Source organism: Meleagris gallopavo, chromosome 1, assembly GCF_905368555.1.
Source record: "Meleagris gallopavo chromosome 1, MGAL_WU_HG_1.1, whole genome shotgun sequence".
In the NCBI taxonomy this organism is placed as follows: domain Eukaryota; kingdom Metazoa; phylum Chordata; class Aves; order Galliformes; family Phasianidae; genus Meleagris; species Meleagris gallopavo.
Genome location: NC_139404.1, coordinates 172716211 through 172740738, shown reverse-complemented (window position 1 = coordinate 172740738; position 24528 = coordinate 172716211). Strand labels below are relative to the sequence as shown.

The window sequence follows — 24528 nt, the reverse complement described above, 5'->3', positions numbered from 1 at the left end:
TCTGCATAACTGTTCCCAAGAACACAAAGCCATTTAGGCTGGAAAAGACCTTCCAGATCATCAAGTCCAACACCAAAACAACCTCACAAGTGCCATCACTAAGCCATGCTGTGATGTGTTGTGTTTCTACACTAAGTGTTACCTTCTCTTTTTTTTTTTTTTTTTTTAATAACTTGTGCAGGAACAAAGTCACAGCCTTCATTATCTGTCATCAATAGTGGAAAGGACAACATGTCACAAGCACCAAAAAAAAGCTAAATCCCACCAGTCAGGAAATACCAGTAAAATGAACTTTATTTTAAAGCCTATTAAAAGGCTTCACAATAACACTAACAGAAATAGCATTTCCTTCATTTTAAGCACCCCACATGAAAAATGTATTGTTTAGCAAGAGACGAAACGTAAGCGTTTCTGCATGCTACTAACACATTCCATCATCTTATTATCTGATAAATGCTTTGGACTGCAATAATCAAAAACCTTCGAACAGAAAAATTTATTCTGCAAAGTCCTTACGAACGGGACAGACACTGGTGGCTTTTATTGACATACCCAATCAGATGTCCAGATGAAAGAAAACTACCTTGGCATCTACAAATGCCTACGAAGGTCTCAAATACAACCTTTTGAAGGAGTAGTATATTTCAGAGCAAGTGCTTCTCTTCATCTTTAGTGATGCAAATGGTTAAATACTGCACAGAAGCTTAGTATGAACTCACAATTCCACAGGAATCTGAAAGTTACCAAGGCAATTTTCCTTTTAGGATAGTCATGACCAACAACTATTACTATTCTTTCCTCCCATAACACAACATATTCCAGACAAGTTTTAAGAAAAAATATAAATAGTTCCCAAAACAATGCATTCCCAATCCCGTGATCATGTACGACAGCAAAAATATCTTCTGTCATGGGATGAAATAACTTGCTGCAAGTGCAGTGTTTTAGTCCAAGTCCATGTTAACAGTGTTTTGATCACCTGGATGACATTCACCATTTTGTTGAGGCATGTCTGAATTTTTGTCATCTTCTCCCATGTCTTCAGTTTTATAATCGCCCTGTTCACTTAACGGGTTTTCTTCCTTAGGAGAGTCAACTTTTGGTTTTGGTTGTGTCACAATGGGCTCACAGATATTGTTCAATTCCTGAAAGAGAGAGGAGAAAAAGATGTGGTCAGAACATGTATTAAGAACAAATCAGCTTCACTAGCGTGAAGAGTCCCATGCCTAAAATGTTGTTTCAAGCTTGCTTCTTCATTTCCTGAGTCCAAAGTGATGAGTACACACTGTATTCTGGAATAAACTGATCTACTTCCTGAAGTTCTGTAAGTAAAGACTTTTTTTCTTAGTTTAATATGTGGCTGTGCTGTTTTCCCTTAAGACCACCTTGTACTTTCCAATAAAAACTCCAACTGCCTTTCAGTATTAAGGTGACTCAAAGACATGTAAAACACCAATAGCTCCACAAAATTGTAAACAGCATAGCACAGCTCCTCTGCTTTCTGCTGAACTTCATTTAGTTTACAGTTTCTAACCACCCTTTAAGAATATTGGAAAAGTAAGATGAAATATGGAAAGGAGTTTAGAGGAGAAGCAAAACAAGTCAGTCTGGCTCTCAATTTTTTTTTCCTCACTTTTTTTTTTTTTAAGTAATAGCCTCTAAAATTAATTTCTTTTGGTACTTACTTGAAGCTTTGCCTTAATTTCAAAGGAACGCACAGCTGGATCCTGATCTAAGCTCTTCTTAGCCTGTGCACTCACAGCATTGTTCATCCACTCTATCACTTCGCTCACACACTTCTCTACTTTCATCATTTCCATTTCATCAATATGGATGTATTTTTCATCCTGCACAAATAAGTTTTTTGTATTAGTTGATAAAGCCATGAAATTACTGACAGCATGAAGTTACTGACAAGAATACCCCAATTATTTACAATTTATCATCATCTTTACTAACTTTCAAAATAAATGGTTAGGCAAAGTCTGCATCTGTTACAGCCAGAGATAAGAGAATGCAAAAATTGGAATAAGTTTTCCGTTGTCCAGTATTTAAATAGGAAAGCCAGTTCACAGAGGGAATACAGACTTCACAAAGAAGTCACAAAATAATAAAATGTTCTTAGCAAGTTTGCTTAAAACACCTTTCAACTTCTAGAGCATGCCCTTTAGATGCCACATAAGCAGTTAATTGTTAACAGAAGAAGGACCTGCACTACAACATGACCTGTGACTTAGGCTGAGAATTCAGAAGATGGATTCAATGTACTTGAAATAACTAATATCACTGAATGCAGTATGTTTAAGACTGTTTAAGACTGTAATAGTACTGAATAGTTTCAAATCATTATGATATTCTCATAATGCATAGCTTCAAATAGATGCTATTTTCTCTTGTGAGCCTCAAACTAAGTAATTTTGAGTGTTTTGAGCTGCCCTATTAAAACTCTAAAGCTGATACTCAAGGACTAAGTTTACCAAAGGCAGGCATGCTTATCTAGAAAGTCATCTTTAAACAACAGTGCCAAAAAAGAAACATGTATATAGAAGTGTTGAATGCTTTAGTGAATCCTGAGTTGCTTTTACAGTAAGGCTTCTCATCACTACACAATATCCAGTTCATATGGGACTAAATGGAAGAGCACACCTCTGAAGAAACTAGATCACCTTTTAAAAGGCCAAGAATTAGACCACAATCTGACCTTCTGCCCCTTTGTCAAAGTAGTTTTTTTTTTTTTTCTTGAAAACATCCAGAAGTATCAAGCAACTGAAGATACAATGCACTGTGTGAGGTTTTGTTGACTACTGGGAAACATTTGTGGTGTTAAATTTGTGATCTATGTAACAGTAGAGTATAGCTCAAATATGGAACCTCTGCCAGCTGGTGGGCCTCAATGAAACCCTATGTGGTATTAAGCAAAAAACAGATTCTTTGAGGCCACTTACTTTGTTCCTGAATTCCCCAGCTATTGCAGCATAATACTGGAGCCTGTGTCCCAGTTCTTCTAATAGCTTTGGTCGCTCCTCTGCTTCTTGATAGCGCATTTCAATGGGAGTACCTAATTTCTAGAAAAAGCAATTTCTGTGTGTTATACATTTCATTAACATTCATCAACATTGTTTCTTGTACTTTGGAAAGTTTGCAATTTGGGGTTGTGTTGCATCCTAATGGACCTACCTTTAAATCCTCTAGTTTGTCTACATACACCTGCTTAGCTTCGTCCTCGCCCTCTTCATACAGCCAGCCTTCTGTCTCTGTTAGGAGTGCAGAGAAGCCTTGCAGATCCTATGTGTTAATACAATTCAACATGTCAAACATCAAAAACATGCAACAATTGATTGTGCTTCTCTTGTAGTAATAGGGTACTGGTAAATACGAGAGTTCATGCAGGAGGCTAAGAATTTCTGTTGGAGCTTTCACCTAATTAAGACAACTAAATCACATCAGATTTTAACTGGGAAACAGGCGTCCACAACATTGGCAGCAACAACAGCTACTTGCCTGGATCTAGAGCAATGCTTGGGCTATGGTTTTAATTCATGTTTTTAGTTATGAATACAACACAGCTTCCCTTGCTATTCGCCATCTTTATTTAGAAGCAAAACAGGATTTTCTTATAAAATGTGTCAAGGGAGTCAAGTCCTCAGGGATATACACTACTTGCTAAACCTGAGAACTTCAGTTCTGCATCAGTATCAGTCATAAGCTGACAACAGCTAAAGGAACTGGGCTCAGTCTGGAGAAGAGGATGTGGGATGTACTGCAACCTTCCAGTATTTAAAGGGAGTTTTTAATGAAGGAAATCAGCTTTTTGCACAGGTACAAATGACAAAACAAAGAGGAATGGTTCTAAATTAAAAAGAGAGGAATTTGTATTAGACATCAGGAAGTTGTTTCTGTTTGTTTGTTTTTAACTGATTGGTGAGGTGCTAGAACAGGCTGTCCAGGAGACTGTGGATGTCTCATCCATGGAGGTGTTTAAGGCCAGGCTGGATGCCTTGGGCAACCTGATCTAGTACCTTACCTAGTGGCTGGCAACCTTTCCTATGGCACAGGGATTAAAACCTGATAATCCTTGAGGTCCCTTCCAACCCAAACCATTCTATGATTGTACAAATGAATCTTAATTCATCTATGCCTGTTTCCATGACAAGTATATGATGAGAAAAGTTAGACTAAGGAATACAGAATAGTTATTATCAGTGTTTTCAGGGAAGCTCCTGAAGCTATAACCTACCTTTTCACAAACAAATTTCTCATATGGTCCAGACAATTTGTCCCTGAACTCATACACATATTCTTCCACTGCATTCTTTGCATCATTTCTTTCTTTTTCCAGTTTGTCTTGCATAATCATCTTACCCTGTGTGATCACGTAAAACATTTAATTAACACTTATGTTCAAACAAGTATTCTGTAAAGCACAGCTGCTATAAAACACAGAAGCAATATGAGCTACAGCTTCTGGCATTCTCAAAACTACAGTGGACTCACCTGAGAAAACGGTGCATCATTTTCTAGACTCTTATTCTACAGATCAGTGCTCTGATGCTATTGTTATAAACAGCACTTCAGCACAGCACTTATTAGCATTTGTCAGTTACATGTTAAAGTTGGAGTATTACAAGCCCACTCAATTAGTTGAGTCTACACACTAGGTTCATACAAAATATCAGAGGTTGCTCTGAAAAGCAGAGCAATTGTTAATATCTGCATTTAAAAAAGCAGTCCAAACCACACCAACTCACCTCTGTTTCAATATACATATTGAGGAGATCTTTTCCTAACTGCCAAACCAAGTTAGCTTCAATAGGCAGTTCCACATTCTTCACTTTTATCTTGGGTTTTTTAGCTTCTGGAGGCTGATCGCCTTTCTTTTCACTTGTCTAAGTTGGAGAGAAGAAAAATAAGATAACATTCCTGACTGACGAATTAACGCTATGATAGAAACATCCATAGGGAAGAACAGAGATGGTGTTCTTGGAGAATTTTCAAAATGTACTTGTAAGGCACTTGTCCTTTCAAGGAAGTCCTCCTGCTATCCTTAGTCTGACTACAGTATTTCATAGACTGTACTGAGCAACAGGAAGGAAGGACATTTCCCAGATTTATCACCTATTTGCAGGTTTTCCAGAAGCACCCATCTATAGCTTAGCACTTCACTGGTGATGCTGACAGCAGCAAGATTTTAATCTAAAACATTTCCCATCTCACACAGATCAAAGAGCAAGCTACTAGCAATATCACACAGGCACATATTCTACACATTGATTATCTCCCCTTCAGTTTATAAATTCCTGACTCAAGCTTCTCTCAGCAGACCTAATAACTTTGGCCTCTAGCAGTTGTTGAATAGATTGGAAATATCTCCTTTCCAAACAAATTAGCATGTAAAGAGAGGCAAGGGTAGAGAGACTTGCATCTAGCAGGAATTCTGCAAAATTTTTATGAAAATCACCACAAGATACACAGATTATTTTTGACAATTAAAAATAAAAAAGGTATAGAAGTAGAAAAAAGGGTTTTGAGTACCAAGTTCTTCACTTTTCTCCTGGAACGTTAACAATTTTAAATGCCACCATCAGAGTATAACATTTTCAACAGAGTTAAAGGGTCACTCACTTTCTTGCCATCTGGGATTTTGTTTTCTTCAGAGGGAGGTTCTGATGAAGGGGGAGACTGTGACGTTTGCTGACCATCAGTTTGTACCTGGGACTGTGTTCCAGCCTCACTGTTCTCTTGCTGGTTATTTTTCTGAAATGAAAGCCCAGGCACAAAGGATGTAGAAGGCATGTGCACTGGAATTTATTCGAAGTTATAGGGCACCACTTCTGACACACATACTGTACCAAGTGCCCTACAAAGCATTCTGTGCACACGCAAATACACACGCTTTAACAGAGACTAGGTGCAAGTTCAGAAGGACTTTGTAAGAATGCTAAAAGTGCCAGGCTGGCAGCATAATACTCGCGTGTGTGCATTCTACCATCTTCTTTTACAAAAAGTGGCTTTGAATTTATCAAGCCATAGCTTTTTAAGGTTTTTTCCTTCTTTAAAAAAAGATATTAACACAAAATCCACCCTAACAGTGCCACATTATTCCCCGTTGCTCCCCTTTCCTTCTATGCTGTAGGAAAGGATCCAATTTTCCCTTTCACATGGTTTCAAAACTTCTCTAATACAGAATATTAGGCACAATTCTTTTTGAGACTGAGAGCATGGAGGACTCCCAGTCTAAATCAAGTTCTCCTACCTGGAACACTGATAACTATGACTGTAAGCAATCCCACCCTCAAGAAACCCACCTACTGCCACGTCACATGTTGCCTGATAATTTTGAAATCCACACAATTTTTCAAGATAATACTTATTTTCTCCTTTTCTTACAAAGATATCTTACTAGTAACATCTCAAAATTAACCTCATTTTGCTTCCTTAGAAGGTACTTCTCTTCCCAAGTACGTACCAGCAGAACAGTTTCATCAGTAAGGATATTCACACACAAGAAAGGCCAACTCACATCACTTGAATTTTCAGCAGGCATCTGGTCCTGAGTTTCCAGTTCAGTCTCAACACCGACATCCTCACTATCTTCACTTTTAACTGGTTCTACCATGGATGCAGTGGACACGCTGAAAATGCCATGAGTATTGACACGGACTTTCACTTTAACTTTAGACTTCTCTCCATCTTTCTGAGCTGCCACATTCTGGATAACATACCTACCTGAAGTCAAAAAAAAAAATCTGTGTTCACTGAGTGTAATAGACTTGGTAACATTACAGGACAGTAACACTACAGGACAGGAAAAATACTACTTTCTTTGATACAAGCACTTTCTAAATATCTGGCCCTGCCAATAATATATGTGCTAACTGCATGTTTCCCAAATTAAATGAATACTGTGAAAAACAAAAGGGATGTTATTGTTCTACCAATCCTACCTTCTAAATAGTGATGGAAAATGTTGATTTTCATCAGAGGGCAGTTTCACTAGTAATACAGAATCAATACAAAAAGTAAAAGCTCACTCTCCCTGTGCTCGTGGTATCTGTGATACTACAATGGGATGAACAAAAACTAGAAAGATTTTGCCTAACGGAAATATTGTGGTGCATGCCTTTTTAGTTGTCCGACAGAGGAACAGGATTTCTAAACGTGTAATAAAATAATAATTTCCAGCTTTCAGCTTCTAGCATTCATATAAAGCCTGCCATTACCTTTCACTCTAGGGAGAACATATGAAGAGTGAGATTTCTGATACTCATTTAAGAGCAGGTATGTTTTTCTGCCCACTGCATGGTTCTATGTACATCATCAAAACAGTGACCTGGAGACCTCTCTGCTTCACTGATATTCTCACAGGCTGGATATGTACATGCTCACATGCACCACTTCATCGTAGATGTGATCTTCCTGCATATCAGCTTTTACAAGCTTACTCTATAAGCCAAAGAATATAATCCCCTGCTGGGTAAATCCAATAACACTGAAGTTGTGATCTGTCCTCATTCAGTAGTCTCATCAGAACTCCTGACTCACATGAGCTACTAACAACACTGTTTTGAGCAAAGACTTAATTGGTGAGTAAGCTGAAGCCAATCAGATTTTCAAAATCCATGCTTAGTTTGCTGTATAGAAGTTAGCCATCTCATTTGTTAAAGCCACAGAAATTTAACTGGCACAAATTGCATTACTGGCCTTTAAAGGCAGAGTCAACATGAAAGCAAGTCTGCTGTTTCTGTGACTACAAAATATTGTGCTGGTTTCTAAGAAATGGAATTTGAACTTTGCAACTTGCTGTGAACCAACCACAGAATTCACTTCAACACTGAGAAAATTAACTCGTTTTTTCTGTTGAGATAACGGGTATAGGAGACTTCATAGCGTACGCTGAAGTACTGGTAAATCAGATTGCAGTGTTTTAGACCTATGTATTCTCCCAGTCATTTCAAGAATATTTATTCAGTTCATCTTTAACATGGCAATTCCATTGTATCCAGTGTACTGTTAACCAACAGAACAGCTGTGCCATGAAATACCTAACCGGTTGATAACTCAAGGGTAAGCCAAAAAAAACCAACAGAAAATAAATCTTTTTTTTAGTATGAGAGATCTATAGTAAGATTTTATCATTGCTTCTACCACCCTAAAAATACTGAGGTCCAAGTGCAGTAATTGTTGAGCTTTTAAACAAAACCAAGCAGTTACTTGACAGATTTGTAAGAACTCCCAGCTTGATTTTACCATGCAAACATCTTTTTCTAACTGCATTATAAACATAAGATGTTTTAATTTGTCAAAAAGGAGAAAAGACATGCTCTTGCTACCAATACAATTCAAATCAACACCTTAGTCTTGAAGCTGCTACTATTTAATGCTGAGGAAATTCTAATCAAGGCAGCCTTACAGGACATCCAGAAAGAACAGGAAAATGTAACACTCAGTAACTCAAGCATTGGTTTCAGTGTTCCTGTTTAATCCACACTTAAGTTTTCTACATACAGGAGATATTTTTCAAGTACTCATAAGGATGCTTTAGTAGAAAAGAAAACATGTTAAGTTCTCTCACAAAAATAGTCTCATTCTAGTCCTGGGTGTGCTGTTACAGTTCCCTTTATTTCATCATTGGACTAAAACAACTTTTGAAGCTAATCAAATTTGGATTCTGTCCATCTATGGAATGAAATATTTGTTAATAACTGAGTCCTCCAGAGACTGAAAGCTACAGTAGTATAAATACTATTATTACAGAGTTTATTTAAGACCAACATTGATATTAAACAATGTAAGACAGCAACATTTCCAGCACAATTACTTACCAATTTTTGACTCTGGATATGGGACTCCATTAGGATCAGAATAAAAAGCTTCTAACTCAAATGGACCTTTCCTATAGAACGTAAGAACTTTGGAGAAAGGTGCTGCATGATTTCTGCTAAATACCTCATGAACCCTACAATTAGAAGAAAACATCACTTAGCAGAATATAGAATCACTCAGGTTGGATCAAATCCAGTATCTGAGGTGAAAGACTGATTTAGCATCAGAAATCTTCAGAGAAACATCACTATGCTTTGGCATATTTGCCCTATTGAAAAATTCAAAGAGGCTTCACAGCCATACCGCAAAGAGAAGAATTAATTAGAGAAAAATCCTATTCCAACAATTTTGAGTCTCAGAAGAAAAGTTCAGATCTCGGTGGCAATCTGGTGACAGACCATCAGTAGACTTCCAGCATTTGTTCTTCTTCCAAAGTTTAGGGCTACTGTTGAGTCTGGAATAGCATAACTGAAATTCTGATTTGCACCCTTCCTCACTTAGCCTCAAGAAGCTAATTTCAGCCCCATTACTACCTTACTCATTTACCTTCTGTGGCTCATTTGAAAACCCTGACACCTGATTATTATTCATTCCTTGAAATGACAAAGACAGCCAGCTTTAATTATGTTATTTGTTCTAAGTTCTGTCTACTGTTACATGCCTGTCTGATTCTAACTGATTCTAATTCCCAACTTTTTTTTTTTATAAAGATCTCCTAACTATAGAAAGATCATATCTACAAATTCAGTGTGAAAAAACAAGAGCTTCACCTAGAACATGAACACACAGTTTGCTCTTGGAAGCCTGCAAGGGAATAGGTTCTGTAAGAATAGGTTCTGCATTTCCATGAGATTAAAGACAAAAGAAAAATTTGAGCTGCAAAGAGCTTGGAAGGGGAAAAAAAAAAAGAATGAAAAGTCCCCCTAGCACACCAGACTCTCCAAGAGAGAATTTCAGACCTTTCAACATCCTAGAAAGGAAGAACAACTTCTTTCATGCATATCACCACTAATAACATAGGTCAGAGGCTTGAGATGCTGCAATTGCAAGGAATTGCTCTTAAGAAGCCCTAAGAGTTAAATCCTTGCTTCTGTTTTCAGCCAGATAAACAGTATCCATGCAAGTACACAATGTTTACATAGTGTAGAACCTCCCTGCTGAAATAAGAATCTGGGTAGATGTTAGCAGAAACTAGCAACAGAAAAGCCAAAGAAAAGTGCTACTGGTACTAGGTTTTTCTTGTTCACTTTATATTTCAAAACCTAACAAACAGATAAGAGCAATGCAAGACAATATTTGTTGGCAATTCAAAGTTATCTTAAAATATTTTTATGTATAAGGGTAATTATGACTAAAATTTAACTCATGCCTTTACAACAGAATCTCCATCACCAACCCTCTCTGGTACATGATCTACAGATCTTCTGCGTCAGAATGCCAAGATCCTACTTTAAGTACAACCCAGAACATTGCCCTTGAACTGAAAGGTCAAACGCTTCACAGAACAGTAGTTTGAGCTACCTACCCTTCAGTGTCCTCTGCTTCAGTGTTCCACAACAGAGAGATTGGGAATGGTGTAGCATCTGTCACAGAGAATTCTCTCACTTTAAAAGCTGGAGAAAGAATTGCACACTAGAAGAAAAAACACACACTTTGCAGTTGCTTAACTACTCTGGTACTTGTCCCCATGAAATTTAAACATCCATAAACAAGAAAATGACAACTACTGTGACTATACTAGGTGAAGTGCTTGATTTCAGTTCAGTATAATAAGAAAAGAACTACGCAGATATGTTTGTATTGCTTGGGTTAGCACGACCTTCAGCATTATTCTTACTGCAGCTTGTGAAAAAGGCAGCAGTCTAAAGGAACAGTGGAAATCTAAAAGAACAGAAGCTCTGCATTACTTAGCCCTGAAAGAAGCCTTTGCTTTATGTTTCTTGCTTCTTCCCCTGCAGATAACTGACTGCCAGTAATGGAAAGCAATTGGTGAAATAGGATGAAGAAAAGTGAAATAAAAGAATGCAGAGAGCAGAAAAGATGACCGAATGAGTGGTTTGCCTGTAAAATGCAGTTCATTATAATCTGTAAAAATAACTTATGGATAGCAAGGGGGAAGAAAATAAAATCAGTTTCATACTGATATTAGAATCATACTTGATACCAGAAAATGCAAATCTGTAGTGTTTTTGGCTCTTCATAGATATTCTTGCACACTTTGTTGATAAAAAACACTCCCAGCTTGTCAGTGATTATTAAATTTCTCCCATTAAATAGTTTGTTCTTCTGAAGAGAAGAGCTGGCTGTTTACAGAACACACCCAACAGTGGCATTTCAAACCCGCACCAAAGAAGAGTCTTACTAGAAGACTCAATGAACACATGTTCTTTTAATGCCTTTAAGGGACCACTTCAGACATTTCTAAGGAAATGTAATTTTTCATTTTTTCAAGTGCTGCCAGTACCATACCTGCAGAGCACAGCCTCTAGCTATGGCTTCATCTGCATTCAGTGTTGTACTGACATCTTTGCCAAAGAATTTAGCAATCCTCTCTTTGACAGCAGGAATGCGGGTTGCTCCTCCAACAATCTCTACAGCAGTCACATCTTCCACTTTCAGTTGTGTTTGTTCCATTAATGAAAGCAGAGGCATCTCTATCCTTTGCAGCAGATCAGCACACAATTCTTCAAACTGGGACCTAAGGAAAGAAGTGTGTTAAACCAAACCATGCCCATTCCACCACTAAGATTTTTTTTTTTTTTTTTTCTTAACTGATTCTGACCGGGTTTGCTAACTACGCTTTAAGGCAAAAAGCCTTAAATGTAAGTCCCTGTGAGTAGGCTGAATTGACAGCAAGAGAAAAGGTACACGAACAGTTGCATACAGATTTTCCTATGCTGCTATCAGGGTAGCACAGTAAGATAAAGGTCTGCTTGGGCAGGTGTTGTGCATATGACTCTCAGCACAGGTTACAGATTAGAGAAAGCACTCATACTCCCTTTACAAAGAAGTTACTTCACCTGTTTTCTAAATAATGGGGAAAAAAAAAAAACAACCAGCCACACAACCCTCTCAATAGTTAAAGGACTGACTAGAAATGAAGTTGTGCCTGTGAGTACATTCCAGGCATAAACAAGTCACCCTCATGGTACCACTTATGTCCTTCATTTCTCTCCTAATACCCACGGTTCAGTAAGAGCAAGAGGGAAAAAATAAAAGAAAACTTGAATTGTTGCTATCTTAAGATTTAGGAGATTTAGGTTACCTAAAATATGCTGCAGGCCTAGATATGTGCAAGCCAACCTCCCTGCCCTGGTTTGCAGGCATCAACCCATGATTTCAAAACTGTGCCATTCTACAGGAAGAATCCAAGGTTCCTATACACACATTATTACACTGAAATACTGCTCTGGTAGCTGAGCATTATATCTCAGCCTTAGTTATTCCAACTTAGAACTTAGAAATACTGTAACTATTCAACACTTGCACTTAATTTTAGCACAGTTAAGTTTCTATTGAAATGGAAATAAACACTTGGTTATGCAGTTGCTTGGGGGCCATATATCTTAAATATCTACCATAGTGCTCACCTGTTCATTTTTCCAGATACATCAGTGTCGTTCATGAAACACTCAATGTTTAGGGGAATGTCTGTGCTATTTGAACTCATTAGTTTCTTCAGCTTCTCACACTCCTGATACAGACGAAGAAGAGCTCGAACTTTTGATTTTGGATCCAGTTTGTACTTTGCTTTTATTTCTGCACAAAAGTAGTCTACTAGCTTTCCATCAAAGTTCCTTCCACCTAGGAAAGGGTCAAATGCTGTGCCCAGTACCTGGTTTGAAAGAACAAAATTATTCAATCTAACACTCTAACAGAAACCAAACAGAATAGAAGTCATCCATTATTGGCAAGCCTTTGTTTCAAAAAAAAAGGTGAGGGATAAGCCAGCCTACGATTCTATGCACATTCTTAGTATTTAAATCAGCCACGTGTAAAAATTGCTTCCCACTTTTACAATGGAAGTAACCCTAAATAAGTAGGTGACAATCCTGAGCACTCACAATTTTAATCCATCCACTTAACTTGGATGACAATAGTTGCGCTGTATACCTTACACTGGTGTATAAAGCAATCTCCAGCCTTTATCTAAAACCATACTAATGATGGATACTGAAAAATCTGTACCTTCTATCTCTCTGCCACTTTCTATGCATTAGATTATTTCAGGATTTTAAAAACAAGACAGGTTTATGGCTAGTTAAGTGTCTCAAAGCCTTTTCAATTAATTTCAATTAATCTTACTACCTTTAGCTTACTCTTGTTGAATGCGCAGGCAGATACTTGAAATGCAGAATGTCCCATGTCAACAAATATGACAATTCGTGGCTTCTCTTCAGGAGCTGGAAGGTCTTGTTTATAAATTCCATAATTCAGAGCCACTGCGTAAGCAAATATAAGATATCAGCGTAATCTCTATTGAGTTTCCACCTGTACGTCATCATATCCTGTAAACATTAAGCTATAGCATCAAGAGCAACCAGACAAAACCACCTATGCAAGGTCTTACCCACATGGAAGGTTTGTTCCATTAATATGCTGTAGGATCTGAGAAGCCAAAAACCTTCCTCAGTCATGTATACGCTCTATCCCTAAACATCTAAGCACGTAAAACCAAGAATCAATTAACCTGTTTTAAATACTGAATACTATTGTGATCCATCTGTTTCTTAACAGTTCACCTTTTAGCTTCTCATAGGAATCAAGGTTGCAGCATTTGAACTTACAAAGTAATATCTCCCAGACATGAAGATTATGTCTGAGAATGCTATGAATGGTCAGAAGAGGCTATAAAATGGAAGAATTTCAGTCTGTGCATAGTAACAGGCAGGGACAGATTGCAAAGAGTAGAACAGAAGCTAATGTGGCATGTAAGCATATGGTGATCATGTCAGAGGACAGAACATGAGCAGTTTTGCTGCAGAATTCTGATCTATAACAGTGGCACAGGTAGGCAGGAGGCTGATACAATAATTGAAGAAAAACCGAATAGAGTTTCAACTACACAGTTATGTAGGAAAGCCTCCAATTTTGACATGAGATAGAATACACAAGAACATACATTTGCACATGATGAAGAAATCCCAAACTGGAGGTCAGGCTACTGGCCAGATTATCAGGCAAGGAAATTATAGCATTAGCAAAGGAAGGAAGGAAACACACGCTCTCAAGAGCAATGTATTATAGTCATAGTGACAGTTTTATATTAGGAAGGAAGGACTGGCTTCCCTGGTCACAACAAAACTAAACTATCTAGAACAAGGATAGCCTGAATTCCCACCGAGCAGAGACTTGAGATTTATGGATTCTAGTATCTAGTGAAGTTTCCCTATAGCTGGTACTCTCATTCTCATCACTGTAGACTCAGGAGGGGTCTTAAAAAAATTAAAAAAACACTGGAACCAGCATTCATTAATCCCTCCCATAGCTCAGTCATTAAGAAGTGCTTAATTAAAAAGAAGAAACTCTTATTTCATGGAATATATTGAAGTGCTATAACCTTGAGATGTAAATTTGATTGCAGCGTGACTAAACAAACTAACACACAGTGTATTTTTGAGTATGTTGAACAAGTTACCTTTGTTTCCAAGCCAGGTTTCAATATCTTTATTGATGACCTGGATGAGGGCATCTAGTGCACCCTCACTAAGTTTGCAGATGACACCAAGTTGGCTGGAAGTGTCGATCTGCCTGGGGGTAGCAAGGCCCTACAGAGAGATTTGGACAGGCTGGAAAGCTGGGCTGAAGCCAATGGGATGAGGTTCAACAAGGCCAAATACCGGGTCCTGCGCTTCGGCCGCAACAACCCCAGGCAACACTACAGGCTTGGGGTGGAGTGGCTGGAAGACTGCGTAGAGGAAATGGACCTGGGGGTATTGATTGATGCTTGCCAGCAGTGTGCCCAGGTGGCCAAAAAGACCAATGGCATCTTGGCTCGCATCAGAAACAGTGCTGCCAGCAGGAACAGGGAAGTGATTGACCACCTGTACTCAGCTCTGGTGAGGCTGCACCTCCAGTGCTATGTCCAGTTTTGGGCCCCTCGCTGCAAGAAAGACATTGAGGCCTTGGAGCAGGTTCAAAGGAGGGTAACAAGGCCAGTGAGGGGCCAGGAGCACAGGCCTTATGAGGAGCAGCTGAAGGAACTGGGATTGTTCAGTCTGGAGAAGAGGAGGCTCAGGGGAGACCTTATTGCTCTCTATAACTACCTGAAGGGAGGTTGTAGAGAGCTGGGGGGTCGGCCTCTTCTCTTGTGTAACTGGTGATAAGACTAGAGGGAATGGCTTCAAGCTGCACCAAGGGTGATTTAGGCTGGACATCAGGAAATACTGCTTTTCTGAAAGAGTGGTCAGGTGTTGGAACAGGCTGCCCAGGAAGGTGGTGGTGTCACCAACCCTGGAGGTATTCAAGGAACATCTGCACACTGTGTTGAGTGACAAAGTTTAGTGAGAACTATTGGTGATAGGTGGATGACTGGACTGAATGATCTTGTAGGTCTTTTCCAACCTTGGTGTTTCTGTGATTCTGTGAGTAGGACTTCAATAAATCACAGCAGACTTTGTCCTTCATTAGAAAAAAAATAAACAAAACTTTCTTCTCTATCATACCTCAGAATCCCTTCTCCACAGGTATTATCAAAGATCATAATATTTAAAACTAGAAAAAGCTGAACAGTACTTACTAGCCTTACAAGGTAAGGACAAGAAAATGAGAAATACTGTGTTACACACACCAAGAAAATGAAAGGTTTGCATTTCTGTGAACAGTTCATCCCATTGGCAAAGTTTCTAAAGATCTGTACTTTACCATAAAGAATATTCATCTGAAAATTATTCTAGAAAAAAAATCTTTAAGATACCACCCTACCAACACATGTTAAAGCTACTTAAATCCTTAATAAGCAATTCATTTAAGGCATGAATCCAGGTTTCACAGAAAATACTTGCATGGAATGTCCTCCCCATTGAACAAACCCTTCTCAATTTATCTGACTAATGTGGAAAGAAGAAAATTAATTGTTCTCTGGTACAATTCTTCCCAGCTTTTCTCCCAGGAAACAAATGCTAATCATTAAGCCATTTAAAAACATGGAACACTGTCCTCTCCCCAGATGCCAACAAGTTGCATGAAGACTTGGGATATGAACATTTGAATCAAGAAGAGACCAAAAGCTCTTGGTTGACTAATGTGTTTTTAGAGTCTTGAAAACATTAGCAAAGGAGATCAATTGCCCAATTTTTCATTTTAAAGCCACAAATATACTGACAAGAACTCTGAAATTAAGTGCTAACAATTAATCAGCAAATTTCCTTTAAGAGTGCCAGGAATTGTCTTTTCTTCCAGGACATCTGGATACTAAGAGAACAAATAGTCCAGGCACATGTTGTAATGCCTAAGTACTCAGGGAGACAACTACCACTAAGGCTTCATCTCTTGTACACTTTCAGATAGAAGACATTAAAAAAAGACTAAAATGAAGAAGTGTTTAGAACTCTTGTTTCATGTCCTATTTTTAAAGTCAGTCCAGTTTCCCAGAGTAACTAGACGCATCTGCTACCAGTACACAAAATTTAAAGAAACTGCTGTTTTACAAAACCTACCAGCTGTCATGTCATTCATTAATCTAAGACAGTTTAATCCAACAATCTGAGCTGCATCCAGAACCGACCTCCTTTCAGCATCAGTGAAAAATGATGGAACCTGAAGAAAGCAGGTGAGAATAGGAAGTTAGCTTCAGAATATGGGACTACACACCATCTATTTGAAAATGCTCACACAAATTGTATCTATTCCTCATGTTACAGGACAGCATTCACTGCAAGTACTCTGTTGAACCAAGACTAAGTATTCTACTTAGTCGAGCTGAGATGGAATTAAATGAACATCAGTTAGTTTATACAATCATACACTAGAAAGAAGCAAATATTATTGTGTACAAATGTTAGAAACATTAATTACTGCTGCAAAATATGACTGGTTTTAAGAAGAAAAAGACGCAGAATAACCTCAGGCACAACTGGTAAATATTTTCCATCCAAGAAAGCAAAATAAAAATGCAATACTGCAATAGAGATGTGAGAGACACAAGAACAACAACAAAACAATTAATAAATTATCTGCTTTGGCCAAAATTACTTTGGAGAAGAATTAGCAAGAGGTTCTGGAGTATTATGTTGTTGAAAATCTGCTGCAGATCTCTATCACCTGCTTTGGACAGTGACCTGTGATATCCCTGGAGACTGAAACTACATCATTAGAGGACAGTAACTTTTCAGATTACTGAGTGGATAAACTCCTTTAAGGATAACAAACTAAAATATTTCTATATACAACATGAGTTCAAAGAGTCAGTGAATGCACAGAGGCAGATGCCATTTTATATTTAGGCTTTGCAATGCAATGACTTTTCTTGTTCCATGGTCATTTTCTTGTGCAGTCATAAATTGAAAAATGAACCAAAGTTAATTAATTTCAGCTGCCAGATGGCAAATTCTGACAAATAAAGGTATCTTTAACAAGTAATTTGAGTGTTTAGTCATGGGATAAAATTATAGAATGGTCTGGATCCCAAAGGTGTTCAGAGTTCAGACATTTCCCAAGAAAATGAGTTCATGAAGTGGCTCAGGGACTGAAACATGGAAGCGGCCCTGGGATTTCTTTAAGTCAGGAGCTTTGAAGTTAGTTAGGATTAATCCCTTTCTAAGTGCTTATCTGGTGTTTCTATTCATGTACAGTGAAAAAGAACAAAATGTCCTCAATAGCTGAAGTTTAAGGACAATGTTCCTATGCACTACAGTTACTTACAGAAATAACACAGTCTGTTACTGGCTTTTTCAGGTTACACTCTGCAGTCTCCTTTAATTTAGTCAACAACATTGCTGAAATCTGTTCCACACTGAAGATGTGCTCCTCATCCATATACATGACCTGGATAGAAAAAAAGCAGTAAAAGTAATTCCATTATATCAATGAAAAGAATTACTTACAGTTAATACGTTTTTTGGTACACTGTTGACTAACACTCTTTCAACCTTGACATGCTTAATTTGTTCTATAATGAACTAGAGTTTACAACTTAATCACAGAAGCAATAATCCCATTTTCAAAATTAAAGCACTGAGAACCATATGAACACAATGGATGAAAATAACAGCTGAGAGTTTGCAACTTTGAAAGTGACTGAGTCTAAAACACAAATAAGACATAGGCATATAATATTTTGTCAATAACAGTTGAAATAGGCAATTTTGTAATTGCTACCAACTACAGAAAACTCCAGAATTACCTGCTATTTTCCCCTGGCATTTTTATAAGCCTGCTCAAACATTAGCAGTCTCTCTAGAGGGAAGAGCTAAAACAACTAGAATACAGATTATGCACATAAGCCAACTAAAAAGATACAGCTTATTTTTGAGTTTATTCTCATACTGTTTCCTTACCAAAAAGGGATTTCTGAATCACTAGTTTTCTGTGTAGTAGCATAAATGCCAATGAAGGGAAGGGATACATTAGAATCGATTCTTGAAAGAGTAACTATTTTCATCCACAACATTATAATCAGAGGGAAAAAAAAAAATCAGAGCACTTTAGTTTTAGAAGAAAAACTGTTCTCTAACCATCCATCTTACCAATGATATGACATATTGAATCAATTACATTTTATTTTTACAGCAGTTAAATTGGAAAAAACATGACCAAAAAAAAATCTACTCATTTGTTCTGCAAACAGACTAAGAAAAAATAAAAGATAAGTAACACTCTTCACTCATTACTAGACTTCCACTTACAGTAAAGCATCCTACATGCACTTGAATTTCTGTCTGGAATGCATCTGTTAACATCACCAGTCACAGTCAGCACAAGAAAAGGCACCTCCTCTTTTATAAAGCTTGACTTCTCTGTAAATCTGTTCATTACTAAAACCTGATCTATGCCTCAATTTTGATGCATCAGTTCAAAGCATGGAGAAAAGCATCAAGGCTAACACACACCCTAACTAAGCTAGAGTTGTCACTAGTGAAGCAGCATCAAATGAATTTCACAAGGCTTTGATATCAGTATTTTTGGTACAGGTCTGTAAATGAATTAACACTAAGGACACCTATCATAGGAAATGCTGATACTGTATCAGCAAACTACTGGTAGTGTAAGCAGGACTGGATCTGGAGTAGTTGTACAAGACAGGCAATTACTGTTGCAAACATCTTAGAGGACACCAGAAATGTCACTTGTTTACAATCAAGGTTCTAATTTAGAGTTCATGCAACTTACTACGGAGTATGTAACCAGGTGATTAGAGCATTCCACACAGGAGTGACAAAAAGGTTAATACTTAAAAGCAAACCCACACAAGCTCCAAATCATCTTAGTATCCTTGGCTGTAGTATTTGACCTGGGTGCACAATTCGGCAACAGATAAGCTCAGATTTCAGCAATTATTGCAAACAAATCTTAATTTGATATTTAGCATGTACCACTTGAAAGTGGAAGCTGGCTATTCACACAAGGGCTCCTCTTCAACAGAATGGTTAAAGAAAACCTTTAGGCTACTTAAATGGAGCCTGAATTTTCTTAAGTGCTGAAACAAACTTTTCTGTGTAACTACAAAATTGAAAATGTCATGTCCCAATCATACCTTTACTCCAACTCCACCATTCTTCATAGGAACCAAATCATAACTCAACTTTTCCTTTTCCTTCTGAACAAACGGATCATTAAATGCACGGCCATGGAACCTCTTGAAGTTAGATACTGTGTTGTGGGCATGAGTGATTTGCTGTAAAGAAATACAAGATTACAATTTACAAACCTATCTTTCATCAATCTGCAGTGTTCAGTGTTGCCCTGTATGCCCCAAGCATCAGTCACACTTCAATAAAACCGTTCACTTACTTGTCACATCTGTTACTATAATACCTGTAATTACTATCTGGTATTTTATAACAGCTCATCACTACAAAAAAAAAAATGGGTAAAAGAGCTACATGTCACAGAAAAGTATATATAAAGTACTAGGAGCACTATATGAGTGCCTCTAAAACCTCCAAGCAATCAGGTGAGTAATATCACAGAATGACCAGGGTTGGAAGGGACCTGAAGGATCATGAATTCCACTCCCCCCCCCCCCCTCTCCAGGCAGAGCCACCAGCCTCCATACTACACCAGGCTGCCTAGGGCCCCCTCCAACCTAGCCTTGAACATCTCCAGGGACGGGGCATCCACAGCCTCTCTGGGCAGCCTGTTCCAGCACCTCACCGCTCTCATAGTAAAGAATTTCCCCTGGTATCCAACCTAAATCTTCCTTCCCTCAATTTAAAACCATTTCCCCTTGTCCTGCCATAATATGATTTACTACTACTTTACTCATCTAATTTAAATGTGATTCAAGAAATTAAAAGCCTGTTTTCCAGGTGTTTGCCAGGCCTGTAACTGGCACTCAAGTCACCAGTAACCTCATCACCCCAAGGGTTCACTTGAAACACCACTACAATGCACGCACACACACACACCTGCATCTTCAATTATTGGCATCAGGTTCCCATTCATTTCAATATTTATTTTTTCCCTGAGCTACTCTTAAAGAAGGTGAGATCCCTCCTTGTGCTCACCTAGCAGTCACTCTAATTCTTTACACCAGACCAAAAGGCACAAACAGTAGAGAGAAGCATGACATCACTTTGGTACCAAAGTTGCTTAAAGTATTGCTTAAAGTACATACTGAAGTTAGCATAAAGAACATATTTGAATTCTAGATCAACCAATTGATCTAGAGAGATATTGTTTATTAGGACTGCAATGTAGAACAGAAAGCAGACAGCTAGGCTATCCTAAAAGAGATACAACAAGTATCTCAAAGTAGAATGAAATCTACTCCGTTGGAGAGAAGCTGTGGAAGCACACTGCTGAAGTAACTTTAGGTGGGCACCAACAGATTAAATGGTATGAAGTCAAATGATGAACATACTGAGGAACAACATGGAAGCAAAAATAATTTCTACATAGCTGGCAGAGAAGCACAAACACTCTGGTGGCTTTTACGGCCTAATTTAGAATAACACTCATAGCCTCTTCCAAGGAACAATCTTCAGATATTTTTAGAGTAATTGTATGCCATTAGATCTGCAGCACATTTCAATATCTTCCTGCTTAGTCACATTTAAGAAAGCAGAGAATTATGGTCTGCTTTCATCTCCAGGTTACCTAAGAGGAAGCAAACTCTCTGAAGATTCACTCCAGCAGCAGCTCTCCAGGTCTCAAAGGAGATCGACCCCGAGTATGCTCATAAGCTCATACAGCCACATTGTTGACTGGTGAGTTTTTTACTTTAGAAAAAAGTTCTTAATTAGTAACTTCAAATGAAAGGGATGGTTGTACTCCTTCATTTAAGGATCTGCTACACTCTAAGGCACAGAAAACATAACTCAAGTTTTTTCACGTGAAGGAACTTCCACATCTAAGAAAGAAACAATGCGCCTGACGGGCAGTCAGCCAAAATGAACTGCCTCAGCAAGAGGAACAAATGCTCTGCATCTTTTATCATTTAATGTACCACATGCTTTTCTTTTCTTGCAAAAACCATTCAGTTTCAACTGGTAGACAACCAAGCACAGAAGATACAACATATCAACATAACCTAATGGTTGCCTCAAGTCATCTGAACTCACTGGCATTCATCCCAAATACAGTCCTTTAAATACAATTTTGTAAGTCAGAATCTTTTTCCCTTTCAGCGTGCTTCAAGTGCAAGCATTTCATCAGAAAACAATACTGAAATACTTTCAAGAGCTTCCACATAGGATTTAAATCACTTCTGTTTTGATTAATGACTCATTTTTGCACACGAGTGAATCTTATTAGTTTCTGAGTGAAAGTACATAGTAAGAAAACAAAAGCGATGCTAAAATGAAGTTTCTCTAAAGAAGGAACACAAAGGTATGTAATGACCGTACCACTTCCAATATTAACCTTGAACCAAAGGAGTACATGTGTTTGAGAATGTGTAAGCTATTCATATTCCCTCAGCTTCCAAAACTAAGGGAGCTGTTACAGAGAAGAAAGTCTCTTCCAATGCTCTCTCCATGGAAACACACTGCAGTCCTTTTACCACAGAGATCTGTACAGCCCAGCAAGGCTGCAGGCTCCTCAGTCCCTTACCAGCTGTGGTTATGCAACAGATACAGGGCTTGACAATACCTGAGGATTTATTTAACAGCTATATTTAGCTATTCTAAAACGCTAAGAGCAGAGCTTAATTCTTGCGCATGAAAATAGTACTTCAGTGAAGAAAACACTTGGTGTTTCTTTATGTACCATCAGAACTGCTCAAAGCAATAAAACCGAGTTATTTATACTATAAGTGTTATGCTTTTGAAAAACACAGAGACATTTACCTTCCAGCAAAAGCAAAAGGCAGTGAGGTAGCTACACTGCTTTAGGAAACCTTAACTAACATTTCTCCTTCCCATCTAATTTTAAGTCCTCTACACAGTATTCAAACATTTTTCCCTCAGATGCAGAAGAAAGCTATAGAGAAACACCAAGAACCCAAACCCGATGCTTAGGCCGTCAGGAAAGGAGCGTGTTCTACTGGAAAATATTACCATTAAAGAAACAGCGAGCAGGGAAGTTCCAGCAGAACCACCTGCGTTCCTCTGAAAGCAACGCAGCAGTACAGCACATCGTTTCTCTACCGTACAACACCCCGAGTTCAAAAGGACCCTAAGGATCCTCCGACAGGTGTACCAACGACAATTACTCGATTCCAACTCCAGCCCAGCAGCTCTCCACGCACCCCCGGCATTTGAGCCTCCAGGCCGTCAGCCTCCCAGTCACAGCCACCTGTAAGGAACCCACCTGGTTTTTGGCCGAGACGCCGATAGCTCTGTTTTTGGAGCCGAACGAGACCACCGACCTGAAAGGCACAAGGGACCGCTGAGCTCGGCGCTGACGGCAGACTGCGCGCGTTCCAGCAGCAGCGGAGCTCCGCCGTTCCCCCCCTTCCCCAGCCCTGTTACCCTCCGCACAGCGCGGCCGTCCCACCGGCACCACCGCTCCCGGCCCCGAACTCCGAGCGGCAGATGCCCGGTTTCCACCCTAACCGTCCGGTTTCCATTCTAACCGCCCCGCTTCCGAGCTGCCTTTATTAAAGCAAGCTAACTAATTTGAACGGCCGCGCACCCCGAACCACAGAAAGGCAGCAGCCCCCCGGGAGCTCCCGCCCCGCTCCCCTCACTCACGGCGTGCAGCGGTCGCTGAACTCGTTGGCCACCGTCTCGATGCCGCCAGCCCGCGCCACTGCAATGTAGCAGCTCTGGAAGCCCAGATCAAAGCCCACCACAGCCATGGCCGCCCCACCGCCGCGAACAGGACCCCCTACCCGACCCGCTACCGGCACCACAGCCCCAGTCCCGCTGCCGGCGGATGGGCGCGCAGGGGCGGGCAGCCAGCGCCGCCGCTTTAAATATGACAATGAGGCGAAGTTTCCAGAAACTGCGGCAACCACTCACCGGCTCCACGTGCGGCTTCCGCTTCCGCCTTCGGCGGCGTTCTCGAACAATTCTGACCAATCAGCGGCGCCAGGACCCCGTGACGTCGGCAGTTCTCATGGCGACTGCCGACGCCGCCGACTCAGAGAGGAGAACGAGGGGAGGAGGCGGGAAAGGGGCGTGGCCATGCGGGAAGGGGCGTGGCCAGATGTGAGAGGCGGGGGGATAGGGAGCGCGGGCTAGGCGCGTTTTGTGGCTGTTGGGCGCCTCAGGGGAGGGCGTTTGTTGCCGGTCGCGTGGGCGCTGAGGCACCGTTGTGCTGTGGGGGGCGCAAATATTGAGCCGGTTCTGAGTGGCGAGGCGAGGGGAGGGCTGCCCCTCGTTCTGATAACGGCGGTCCGCTGGGGCTGTAAGGGCATCACTAGATGCGTTCCTTTGCTCGGCTCTCGGAGGGGTCTGTACCTTGCTGAGCCTGTATATGCGGGAGAGGGGAAGAAAAGAGATTGGCCGAAACAAAAACTTGTTGTAGCTCACTGGGAAGCTTATTTTTGTACAGCTGGGGGTGCCTAATGATAGGTGTTTCCTCTCCTTGCTGTTAGAAAACTCTCAGGAATAGTAAAAAGTGGCAGAGCAGGTTATATGTGTGTGTTGCATCACTTGCCCTTTTTAAAGAGGGTTTTATCTGTCCAGTGCCCCATCCCCCTGCAGATGAAGGTCTGTTACATGCTAAGCTTGGGCCGTGTGTTCAGGGCAGGTCCCAGCCTCCAGTATTGCACATGGAAACACAGGGGGCATGCAGGTGAGATGTGTGCTGTCAGTGTGCCTCCTTTATCTCCCTGTGCCAAAGGGAGAGGTGGGTCCTCAGTCTTCCTCTGTGATAGGGGAAAGCAGTATTTTGCCCCTGCTTCCTTTCTGCTGTGCTGTCTCTGCAAAGATTTGCTTCCTAACGGAGTAGCACTCAGTTTTCTGACAGGTCTCGGCCCTTCTTGAGTGTATGTTTGTGAGGAGTTTTTTTAGTCCACTAAAAATAATGCTTCTGTCAGAGGAGGTAGAGAGCTGAAAATCCCCTCGGGCTGTTTTGTGGCTGTTAGCTGAGGCTGTAATTTCTAACTTCAGAATAAGCTGACAGGATGCCCAAACCCTGAGTGCCTGTTCCTGATGC

General features: G+C 39.8%; 1 protein-coding gene across 3 annotated transcripts; it reads right to left on the bottom strand.

Moving 5' to 3' along the window:
• Positions 1–276: 276 nt before the first annotated feature.
• Positions 277–23374, bottom strand: HSPH1 (heat shock protein family H (Hsp110) member 1). Of its 3 annotated transcripts, none has more exons than XM_085216058.1 (18): positions 23118–23374; positions 22735–22792; positions 19517–19657; positions 17686–17808; positions 16482–16581; positions 13132–13265; positions 12414–12658; positions 11293–11521; positions 10349–10455; positions 8823–8956; positions 6467–6726; positions 5623–5754; positions 4749–4886; positions 4238–4363; positions 3178–3285; positions 2946–3065; positions 1686–1847; positions 277–1145 (listed from the first exon to the last, which is right to left on the bottom strand). In XM_085216058.1, exons 1-18 carry the CDS (start codon positions 23222–23224, stop codon positions 945–947), a joined length of 2625 nt encoding a protein of 874 aa, XP_085072184.1. In that variant the 5' UTR covers positions 23225–23374; the 3' UTR covers positions 277–944. The 3 variants fall into 3 exon arrangements, with proteins under 3 accessions (XP_085072184.1, XP_085072185.1, XP_085072186.1); XM_085216059.1 differs by having other exon boundaries at positions 6521–6726; positions 23118–23373; XM_085216060.1 differs by lacking the exon at positions 5623–5754 and having other exon boundaries at positions 6521–6726.
• Positions 23375–24528: the final 1154 nt, after the last annotated feature.

What these genes read in the sequence shown, in the direction of transcription:
- HSPH1 (XM_085216058.1), bottom strand. Translation starts at nt 23,224, where the DNA reads ATGGCTGTGGTGGGCTTTGATCTGGGCTTCCAGAGCTGCTACATTGCA. An exon ending in TTCAGCGACCGCTGCACGCC is followed by an intron (nt 22,793 to 23,117) that starts GTGAGTGAGGGG and finishes TGTGCCTTTCAG; the next exon opens with GTCGGTGGTCTCGTTCGGCT. An exon ending in GAAGCAGAGGACACTGAAGG is followed by an intron (nt 8,957 to 10,348) that starts GTAGGTAGCTCA and finishes TTCTAATTGTAG; the next exon opens with GGTTCATGAGGTATTTAGCA.